Source organism: Pelobates fuscus, chromosome 3, assembly GCF_036172605.1.
Source record: "Pelobates fuscus isolate aPelFus1 chromosome 3, aPelFus1.pri, whole genome shotgun sequence".
Classification (NCBI taxonomy): Eukaryota; Metazoa; Chordata; class Amphibia; order Anura; family Pelobatidae; genus Pelobates; species Pelobates fuscus.
Window position 1 is genome coordinate 70,326,231 of NC_086319.1, and position 12,304 is coordinate 70,338,534.

The window sequence follows — 12,304 nt, forward strand, 5'->3', positions numbered from 1 at the left end:
GCATTAAAGGAACTAACGAGGCAATACAATATATACATTTGTAAACCTCGGCCTATGCTTTGACACATGCTTCTTCATTAGTAAAGAAACCAGCAGTAATTGTCTCCTTGTTACATAAAGCAAAATACTCCCAAATTAACTCATAATTTGCAGAGACAGAATCAGGTGCGCCATACCTGTTTTTGGAACATGTCAGCTCATCATTGTAGTGTTGATCAAGCTTTTTTCTAAATATACTGAAGTGAGTTAATGCCAGAAGAAGGTTCATCTGGGATCTCCAAGGCATTTCTTCTCTGCAGGTGTTAATAAGTCTCTTGAGTTGCATGTATCGAGCAACAACTGGTGTCAACAGCTTAACTAAAGTCACAAAGGCCCTTTTCTTCTTATCTTCTTCTACATTTCTGAATTTGGAAAAAATTCAATTAGTCAATAAACAAGGATCCTCGATACATAAAACAGAGTATTCACTTAGCAGAAAATAAAGTAACACTTTTTGTAACTATGTGTTAGTCATTATCTAAATGTTTTTTGATAGGGATCCAAAATATGTACACGGCAGCATTCGTTTCACGTCTGCACAACAGTACTATAGTAGAGAGGTCCACAAGGTGGATTTTCATAAGTTGTAGACCTAGAACCCCCATGATGCGATGCTACCCTTTAGAATGGAAAAACATCATGGCAGTCGTACTTCTAAAACATCTAGGGATCAACCATGTGGACAGCACTGAACAACAGTATATAACAAAAAAAAAAAAAATAACCTGCAACACCCAATCATAAATCCCTACTGAGTGTTAAAATGTTCACTGTGCACTGGAAAAGCTCTGTAGCAGGCCACGGGTTGGATTACCATAGCCCCATCCTTAAAATAAATTAAATGGTTCTGCAACAATTGAATGTATATTTCAAAGTGACTTCTTTACTCCACTGTCAAAATTGGACCTGGCAATGTTTCAACGGAGTGCCCATTTCCATAATCACTCAGAACAAATTAGAAAACATAAGTGTGCTTTAAAGCTATCGTGAAATCAGGTTCATTAGCTTTAATACATGCTAGAAATGTATTCTTTCTCTAGTAGTTAAAGGAGAGTTTGAGTTGTATCATCCAAAAGACATGCATTGTTCACCCTTTGAATACCAGATGGCATGAGTGACACATAGCAGAACAGTTCATTGCACAGACTTTAAACTTTCAAAGGCTTTACACATGTGAATGGTATATTAACAAGAAGGTATACGACTGCAGTGACGGATCCTCAACAAGGGCAGTGAAAACAATTATTACATTTATTTCACATAAGACCAATTTTTAAAAAAATATTGGATTCTTGAGAGAGTGGCGTAAGCAAACGAATATGGGAAAAATTACATTAACATAGCCATTGCAAATGCGTGTGTGTGTGTTAAAGGTGTCTCCTTAAATCTGCAATTGTTTGCAGTTCTGCGGGGCCCCTCCCCCTTAATGGTGGCTGCCTAGTGAGGCATGTTAGAAAGAGAAAATAGGCATGTTAGAAAAGGGACAGATTTTAAATCTGTACCATTTCAGCAGAGTTTGCACATGTCCAGTCTCCTTGAAGAAGGAATTTAATTGAGTTGCCATTTGTGGAGCAGAGCCTGCTGTCCACGAGTGGGTGCCTGCTATTGGCTTCTCTATTCAGGGGCCATCAGTGGCTCATAGCACCAGGGCATGGTGTTATAGTGCCAACAGGACAGAGAATTAAGCAGTCATCTTGGAAGTAGCACAGAGAGAGCACAGCAGCAACTTCTCCAGGACTTTGCTCAATGTAAGTGCTTAATAATACATTTTTCCTTACCAGTAGCCATATCATTAATAGTTTCAATAATACCTACTGCACAATGCACAGTGTAGGCTCAGCTGCTCCGTGCACACCATTTTTAAAGAGGTCAATGACTCTGTAGATGACACCTGAGTCACTCATGCTATGGCTTGTTGATAAATTGTGAAACTCCACCCTGTAGGATTGGGCTGTGACTCTAAAAACTGAGCTGTTTTTCACAGATACAGTGATTGTTGCTTTTTATTAACCAGGTCAGCTACTTTTTGGCTACATACAGATACACACACACACTGGCACATAGTGGCACACAGATACACACATTGACACATAGATACACACACCTTGACACACATTGTGTATCTGTGTGTGTGTGTGTGTGTGTGTGTGTGTGTGTGTGTCAAGGTGTGTGTATCTGTGTTTGTATGTGCCAGTGTGTGTATCTGTGTGTCAGTGTGTATGAATCTGACACACAGATACACACACTGGCACAGTGGCACACAGATACACAGACCTTGACCTACAGTGTGTATCTGTGTGTGTGTATCTGTGTGTCAAGGTGTGTATATCTGTGTTTGTATGTTCCAGTGTGTGTATCTGTGTGTCAGTATGTATCTGTGTGTGTGTGTGTGTGTGTATGTGTATGTATCTGACATCCAGATACACACACACTGGCACATAGTGGCACACAGATACACACAATGACTCACAGATACACGCACCTTGACACACAGTGTGTATCTGTGTGTGTGTGTGTGTGTGTCTGTGTCTGTGTGTCAAGGTGTGTGTATCTGTATTTGTATGTGCCAGTGTGTGTTAAGGTGTGTGTATCTGTGTGTGTATGTGCCTGGCACACACAGTGACACATACACACACTGGCACAGACACACACACACACAATATGGCATACATCAGAGCCACCCTCCTGTTAACTTACCTTGTGTGCCCAGAAGGGTGGCTTGCTTGTGGACCTGGTGATGTTGGCTGAGGCTGATGGGAGTGAGCTGCTGCACGCTCACTTCAGCCTCTCCTCTGCCTTCCATGCTGCTCACTCTCTGGGCGGCCGTCTCCTGCCTCCTCCCTCCTCCTTCCCTACCACGCGGCAGTGCGGCATCAACTCTGTGAAGCTGGGAGGAAGTGCTATCACTTCCTCCAAGGCAGCCGATACTACAAGGGCCCTGTCGTGCTCTTAAAGGGCCGCGGCACCCTATCGGGCCCCTGATTTGCGATAAAATTGTGGTGGCCATTTTGTTTTGGGAAATCACAGGGACCCATTTGTGTTCTCGCGGAACCCCAGGGTTCCGTGGAACACCAATTGGGAAACGCTGCCGTAGAGTGATCATATTGTTAGCTGCAAAGGTAATAAGGAGAAGCCTTTCAGTATGCTGCTGCTTTAACCTGCTGTACATAGTGTGCTGAAGGCTGGCTTTGCACTGAAATCTTATGATTTCATTAATTTTCTAGCTCTGATTAATTCACTGTGCTCTGACCAACCTGCAGAGAAACTTATGATGTAGCAAGTTACTATCAGTGCTTGGGAAGCCTGGAAAAGAGGATGTTCTCCCGCACACTGAAGGAGCATTTCAGCCTGCCATAAACTAAACCCGGCTGACAGACCATCTCCAGGCCGACCCCAATTTACAGGACTATGCATAGAGGCAGTTGAAGCCCTCTCTGCATGGATGTAGTGCGCATAGGACAACACAAGCTTGCGCTGTGCTACCCATGGACAGTTCCTTGATGTCCCCAAATCTGTACAATATGGAAAACTGGCTCTACTAAAGATGAGATTCGAAAAGAGAGCCAGAGACTTATAGAGGGCTAGAGAACTAGAGTTAGAATAAAACATTCTACATAATGAAAGAGCAGTGGATTACAAACCAAATTTTTTTCCTCTTTATAATTTTGCCACCTAGTAAACTCCTGGTAAGACCACACCTTGAATATGCTGTGCAATTTTGGGCACCTGTTCTAAAGAAGGATATCATGGCACTAGAAAAAGTGCAGAGACGAGCTACAAAATTGATCAAAGGAATGGAGCATTTTAGTTACGAAGAAAGGTTAAAAAAATGTAAATCTCTTTAGTTTGGAAAAACTGCGCCTTGGAGGGGATGTGATAACATTATACAAATATATTCGGGGCCAGTACAAACCATTATCTGGAAATCTATTAATAAACAGGGCTATACATAGGACACGAGGTCACGCATGAAGGCTGGAAGAAAAGAGATTTAGTCTAAGGCACAGAAAAGTATTTTTTTCAGTACGAACTATAAGGATATGGAATTCTCTTCCTGAAGAGGTGGTTTTATCAGAGTCCATACGAATGTTTAAACAGCAATTGGATAAATACTTGCAAAAACATAACAAACAGGGATATCATTTCTAATTAGTGGGGTAATAGCTGCTTGATCCAAGGAGACATCTAACTGCCATTTTGGGGTCAAGAAGGAATTTTTCCATAGTTTGTTGCAAAATTGGAAGCGCTGCAGACTGGATTTTTTTCCCTTTCTTTTAATCAACAGTAAAAACAAATGTGAGGAAGGCTGAACGTGATGGACACAAGTATCTTTTCAGCTATGTAACTATGTAACATTTGAAGATGTGTGCCTCTCCTTACTTGTTGGCTAGATTTACATGGTAACAATTAGCACATTAATGTAAGTGCACATTAATGAGCAAACTGCAAAGTACATTTTCCATTACAAACATTTCTTTGCCTTGACAGTTCCTTTCTACTATGTCCGAATAATACATATAAATGAAGTAATGTACTGTCAGTAAACCTTTGTTGGCTCTGTCCCCTTTGCTTCCTCTGCTTTGTGTTGATGCTTTTCTTATGTTCTTTAGTTACATCCAGTTTTCTTGACTGATTCAATGTTGTAGCTTCTTTATCCTTAAATAACAACAGCATAAAGAAGAGCAATTTATTTAAATGTGTTCTAAATACACCAAAAGCAATCAGAGCCTTTTAAATAATTACTAGACAAGTACAGTTATCTCAATTTATCAGTTCTTATATACAAATGTGTTGGTTTTAGAATTAGATATTTGTTTTACTTTACTGAGAAGCATGTCCTTTTATGCTTTTAAAATAATTTTTTAACACAAGGTGATAGTGGCTTATGATCTACATACCTTGTGATACTCAACTACGGCAGCGGTGTATCTCTTGGGAGAATCCGTTGATGCCATCACGTCAATAGGATCCTCATTTTTCTTTTTACAGAAAACCTGATCATTCCTTCTGAAAGCGGGAAAAAAAAAAATACACTTTTACCTTCTTCTTTATTATATATACACCTACACTGAATAAAACACGAACATTATTTGGCGCACACAAGTAAAATTTAAAAAAAAAAAATCAGATCTTCGTTGGATGGTAGGACCAATCCATCTTTACTTTCTGCTATTTACATTCTTATTTCTTGGTTTATCTACATGACAATCTGAATGGGGTTCAGTCGCAGAAACATGATATATTTTTTTTCGTGATAGCAGTTTATTGGCCACTTAGTGAGCAAATGAATAGTTGATGTGGCACATCTGGCTTCTGAATACACTGGCCGCCGCACCATCCCCAGTTAAACTTTGCAAACCATCCTTCAATCCTAGAATGTGCACAAATGTATGGATAATGTATGGATAATGTATGGATTACATAGGTACTTGATTATTATTTTTTACGTGATTACTTTATGTAGGAAACCGAAAACCCATGTGGTTATACAAAATATATTAAGAAATATATTAAGGCTACCTTCTAATTAATTTTGAACAATATAGCAATGGGATTCCTTATTTGAACATGGTTGTGTTTTCATATTTCTTTCAATATAATATATGCATGTATTATTAAAGACACCATCTAGTAATAAATGGAAATAAAATAATATAGTAAAAACAAAATGTTCTTCAAAAAAAAGTCTGCTGTGATCAACTCATTAATATTTTATATAGCACTTATCAAGTCTCTTCAGCCCTGTCTATGTATGTACAATTTAAACTTTTAAGCAGAATTTTATTATAGGCTGTGCAGAAATAGAACCAGTGCTACAAGCAAGCAATTTAATTGGGGAAAATGTAGATAAATGGAAAATGAACACAGAAAATTAAACATGGACATTTATATTAAACTATAGACATGCGAGTTATCCATGCACATAAGTAAATAAATGGAAATCGCACAAGTCAATTTAAAGTAATTTTTCCAGGAAATTGTATATGTCAACTTAATATATGCAAATGGTACAGCAGGATATGACAATAGCATGTAGAATACAGCAACTAAACAATACGAACGCAGACACTATGCAAACAGTAGAGCTAGCTCCTGAGACTTGGTACCTAACAAGCGATGTGATAGAGAAATTAACTATTAAGGCTTTGATTTAATATTTTTAGATATGCTTTTGAAATGAATTAATATTTTGGATAAACTTTAAAAAAAAAAATCCACATTCAAATAATTAAAATATCAAAAAATATATCATAAATAAAAAATATGTATCAAAAAAATATTATGTCAAATCATTCTAATAGTTTATCCAAAACTAATAAATAATTTGGACAGCTTATCTGAAAATATGAAATCGAGGTTAGAACTTTTTAGAAGAACGCTAAAATGGAAGATGGGAAATCTCAACTTTTAACCAACTTGTGTTCAACACTTAAATATATGAATTACAATATAAGGTACCTCTCAGGTACACACACAGGTTTGTTAACTAAACAATTGATTGTAGTAAACTAAACATTTAAAGGGGTGCGATAGGCACCAAAACAACTTCAGCTTATTTGAGTGGTTTTGGTGCCCTGGCGATGCGCTTCTGGCTCTTGCAGAGCTGCAGACGCTCGAAGTTGCAGCCGGCGCAATTCACCGACTGAGAGCATCAGCTCACTGCTCTCATTTAATAACTGATATTCTATGCAACAAAAGTTGCACAGTATAGACATTAGGCAGCCTGGCATTGGCTGATGACACCCCAATGACGCTCACAGAGGTAGAGTAATACCTCCAGGTATACTCTGTATGTGCAGTGTTTCTATGCAAAATGCCGCCCATACAGACTCCAGGCACAATGACTACTTCAAATCACTGAAGTGGTCATGGTACTTAGAGTAACCCTTTAAACCCATGAAGGGCTTTCATAATTCACTGATACATGTGTCACAGGTCAGAGCAAGCAACACTTTGTCATAGCAAATGTAGCAGAAAAAGGAAGCAATAGGCTAACCTGTTTGGTACATATCAGTTAACTAGTGAGCCTTCTGTTTATTTCCACTCCGTATTATGTCAATCTACTTGTGCCTTATAGGTTTATGTATCTAATTACCTTCCTGGCTGGCTATCTATATACTCATCTTGTCTGTCTGTTTATCTCTATGACAATATATGTATGTCTATATAACCACTGCCTGCCTGTTGTTCTGTCTGTTTATTGTATATTTATCTGCATGGCTGTCCATTTTTCACCTGGACAGCCCCATATATTTATTGATTTGTTATCTTATATACTTCTACTTCTCTCTCTCTCTCTGTCTATGTAGCCATTTGTTTCATTCTATCTAGAATTGCATGTCTCTGTATATGTGTCTAAAATGGGTTCTAAGATGAAGGTTTAGGAAGGAGAAGTGTTAAATGAGACAAGGGGAAGATGTAAGCTACAAAGGCACAGGGCAGAGTCTCGCCCTGGGTCACATTAACATTAAAAACAGCTTTGATAGGAGTAAAGCTATTCAAGAAGACAACTAATGCATGTCAATCCCCATTGGGGATCACAGCAACTAAGGACTTTCCATCACTCTGGAAAATATTCAAGAAGGGACTCTGGCCAAAGTACTAAAGGGACACTATAGTCACCAAAACAAGTGTAGCTTAATGAAGCAGTTTATGTGTATAGATCATGTCCCTGCAGTCTCACTGCTCAATCCGATGCCATTTAGGGGTTTAATCACTTTGTTTATGCAGCCTTAGTCACACCTTCCTGTACGTGACTTACATAGCCTTCCTTAACACTACCTGTAAAGAGTCATCTAATGTTTACACTTCCTTTATTGCAAATTCTGTTTAATTTCGATTCCTTCTATCCTGCTCTGTTAATAGCTTGATAGACCCTGCAGGAGCTTCCTTTATGCAATTAAAGTTCAAGTTACAGAGCTGGAGATACAAACTGTCAAGGTAAGTTACATCTGATTGAAAATGAAACCATTTTGTTTTTATGCAGGCTGTGTCAGTGTCAGCCAGGGGAGGTGTGGCTAGGGCTGCATAAACAGAAACAAAGTGATTTAACTTCTAAATGGCAGAGAATTGAGTAGTGAAACTTAAGAGGCATGATCTATACACAAAAACGGCTTCATTAAGCTGAAGTTGTTTTGGTAACTATAGTGTACATTTAACCCATTTCTCTTTATTATATTTTTCCTCCAACTATTTGCCTTTATGCATAATTCCCTTCCATACTTTGAGTGCAGACAAGAAATGTTTTGTCTGTTTGTGAGCTACATAAATTCACAGACTGACATGTATTCAGTCATTATCTAATAATCCTATTATAAAATAATTTTACAAAGCAGTGAAATATGTCCTAATCTAAACACAGTAAGTGGTCAATTATTTGAATATCACTTTTGAACCTATTACTTAATCATCTCACTGCCCTGTAATGGGATACAGTAGCGTTCTCACTTTGTTTCATTCGTTTGTTAATATCCCTTCTGTGAATTTCGACACAGATGGAGCTTGTTACAGCTTTTTGATAAACATACACTAAGCGTCCTCTAAACTTTCCTGCACAGTAGAGAAATGTGTTCTTTCTTTGTAAAATAGCTAGACGTGTCATTCGGTAATAGGATACAAAGCTAAAATTAACCGAGGACACTGGGTGGTATCTCTCTGGAATTACAAATTATCACAATTTGTTTAATCTAATTAAAAAAGGAGAATATTGTAATTTAAGCTCTATTTTTATACAGTCCTTTATTGTTTGATAATCAAAAGGAAAACACAGAAACAAAACCAACCATGGACCTTGATTTAATATTTTTAGATCAATTGTTGAATTAAAAGTCAAGATAATGTGGTGTTATCTAAAACTTAACTTTTATTCTTACAAAATCCTAGAAGTTGAAAATCTTTATAAGAAATTACATATCAAAAAGTAGTATTTCTCCGGAAGGATATTGATACTTTAGAGAGAGTTTAGACAAGGGCTACTAAACTGGTTCATGGATTGCAGGATAAAACTTACCAGGAAAGGTTAAAGGATCTTAACATGTATAGCTTGGAGTAAAGACGAGACAGGGGGGATATGATAGAAACATTTAAATACATAAAGGGAAACACAGTAAAGGAGGAGACGATATTTAAAAGAAGAAAAACTACCACAACAAGAGGACATAGTCTTAAATTAAAGGGGCAAATGTTTAAAAATAATATCAGGAAGTATTACTTTACGGAGAGGGTAGTGGATGCATGGAATAGCATTCCAGCTGAAGTGGTAGAGGTTAACACAGTAAAGGAGTTTAAGCATGCGTGTGATAGGCATAAGGCTTTCCTAGCTATAAGATAAGGCTAGGGACTAATGAAAGTATTTAAAAAATTGGGCAGACTAGATGGGCCGAATGGTTCTTATCTGCCGTCACATGCTATGTTTCTATGCATCTATGTATTCTCTAACAGTTTAGCTAACTTTGGTCAAATACAAAATCTATAGTTATATAATAATTCAATTATCAATTGCAATTGGTGACAAATTATCCACAAGCAAACCCCTTAGAAAGGATCAGTCAATAATCTTCTTGAGATTGACTATCATCCAATGTAACCATTCTCCAGCCTTGGCTGGAAACAAACAAAAACAAAAATGTGCTAAATATCATATTTAAAACTATAGATAAGAATACTCTCAAACTGTAGTATATTTCCAATTTGGCTAATTTGGTATCCAAAAGGCATGTGTAGAATTGTAATTGGAATGTATTCCATACGTCTCAACAGAATTTGTAAGTGACCTGCTAATATTAATTTCTGCAATTCAATTGCAGTTTAGTGAACACACAATGTATCTTATCTACACAGACTACTTTCTAGAAATTATAAAAAAAAAAACAATGGGTGCGAGCACACAGATAAATAAATGTAATGTTACCACGAACTGGCATAGACGTTTAGCCTGAAAAGTAAATTAAGAGGCAGACCCTAGTGCAGTAAACGTATTATTTGTGTGCTCTCACCCATTAGTATATTATGTTCTATTTTCACTTTATTTGTGTTGTGAGGAGTGACCTAACAAAGGGTGATAATAGCAACTGTTTTAATTGGTACCAACAATAGACCTCTAACTATTATCTATTGTGTAACTTTCTACAGGTGTATTGTAGTTAAAGTCACATATGTATGTTATTGCTGTGGAACTCTATTCTACGTTCAGACACATCAACCATATGGAGCTCCTAGAAAAGTATGATATTAGAATAGAAAAGAGTGACAGATTTGGACCCAAAATAGGGACTATCCCTCCTAAATAGGGACACTTGGGAGGTATGTAATAATGTAAGTAAGCACAGCATATCACAATTCTTAAAGTTTACAAGATGTTTATCTAGCGGTTTATAATGAGTTATAAGTGTTGTCTCTACTTCAGCAAATGTGCTTGACATTGCATGCTGGGAAAGAACAGACACTTGTTGCTTGTATTTGACAACCAATCGTATTGCTTGAGAGAAGGCAATCACTGTTGAATATGCTTGCTCTATTTTAATATAGGACAGCTTTGCTAATCAAGTAGTATTCATTATCCAGATCTTTAGTACTGCCTGTTATATACATCAAAGCATAAAGAATAAAATAATTGAACAAGCTATAAAAACATGCATTAGTTAATTAGTGTGTAAACTAGCCCCACAAACATCTTGTTAAATTGGACAGTCTGCCTAGCAGCCAACAATTATTTTTATCGCACAGTTTCAGTAAAGAAGATGAGGAAAGAAATGCTATAAGATCATTAAAAATTTTTATATAGAGCGTATATGTTAGACTTAAAAAAAAAAAAAAGATTATATTAGAAAAAGTTATGGAGATCGCCAGTTGAATGAATGTTATGTCTCATTTAGTGGCGTAATCTGAAGGCACAAGTAAATCTTGGCACTTGACATGAGAGTTGTACTGGGTGGACAGCTGTTTGTATTTTTTCTATTAGTTAAAGGTTCTTAACTTCTGGAGTTGAGCATTCTAGTTTTGTATCCTTGTTTCTGAATTAACTGATGTTCCCTGGCCTTCTGTATACCAGACTCCAGCCTCAGACAATGCTCCCTTTTATAATCAAACACTCGACTGACTTTAGTTTAATAGGCTGTGACCCTAACAATACCTCTTCTTACCTCCTCTTGCCCATTTAACTACAAACTCTCTTGACTCCCGTGCAGAGCCAGATTTTCCATAAGGCCGGGCCGCCACTGCTGGAATCCTGAATCACTGGTGGAACAGTAGGAGTGCTCGGGAGAGAAGGAGAATTGCCCTTTCCCCTTCTCACTCGCCACTCGCGGTGACAGATCTTCTATTCCTGGCAGGCAGTTGGACAAATTACAGGAGAGCGCATGGAGATGATGTCAGCGTCTCAAGCCTGTGTGACCTCCTGTACCTCCAACTACCTGCTGTTCCAGGAGAACAAGTGAGCAAAGGGGGATAAGTAGTGGAAAATTCGGAGAACAAATGTGTGAAGGATGGGGACAGTAGAGCAGACCATTTAATTGAAGGGAGGAGAGAGGAGGGAAACAAATAAGGGAAAGAGGAACACGTCATTCTTTAATTATTAACCCTATGTTTAACGCCTCTTAAAAACTATACACTTCATGTACAACAATACTAAATGTAACCCAACAATCCTAAACAGCCTTTATACTACAACTTGAACTCATCGCAAGCTGTTAATCTTCATTAAACTCTATGTATTCTAACTCTGACATTAATCTCGCTGTAACCTGAAACCCACCCCTTTACCATAACCACTTCTAACATTTACACAGCCGCATACACTCACTATACTCACAGGTTTTAACGCAATACATTACAAGCAGAGCAGAAAAATGCATATACAGACATGTAGACACATGCAGTTGTCAAAAATATAAATATGTTTTGTTAATTAGATGTTTTTACCCCTGCAATGTCCAGTTAATAAATTCATTATACTTTATCTGCCTTATTGGGAGAGGGGCAGGGGGCGCTTTAGAATTTTGTGACTACGGGCACCTGACATGTAAATCCAGCATTGCCTCTGGTGACTATAGTGTCCCATTAAGCTAAAGTTGTTTTGATGTCTATAATGTCCCTTTAAGTAATGAAATAAAATGATATGACAGGTTTACTGAACTGTGTATACCTGACCTGCTAGAACACTCATTCCACGTTTGTCGAAGTGTAACTGGACCTAACACCTTGTCCAAAGATAAAAATATGAATGACAACTCATACACCCTCAATCCTACAAACACATTTAAGTGCC

General features: G+C 37.6%; 1 protein-coding gene across 1 annotated transcript in view; it reads right to left on the reverse strand.

Annotated features, from left to right (window-relative positions):
- Positions 1 to 12,304, reverse strand: part of CFAP54 (cilia and flagella associated protein 54) — a 311,984-nt gene that overhangs the window by 145,473 nt on the left and 154,207 nt on the right. Inside the window, exons 32-34 of the mRNA XM_063446144.1 lie at positions 4,938 to 5,046; positions 4,586 to 4,695; positions 177 to 401 (exon numbers count right to left, since the gene is read on the reverse strand). Coding sequence (XP_063302214.1) covers positions 177 to 401; positions 4,586 to 4,695; positions 4,938 to 5,046 — 444 coding nt within the window. The remainder of the gene's footprint in view (positions 1 to 176; positions 402 to 4,585; positions 4,696 to 4,937; positions 5,047 to 12,304) is intronic.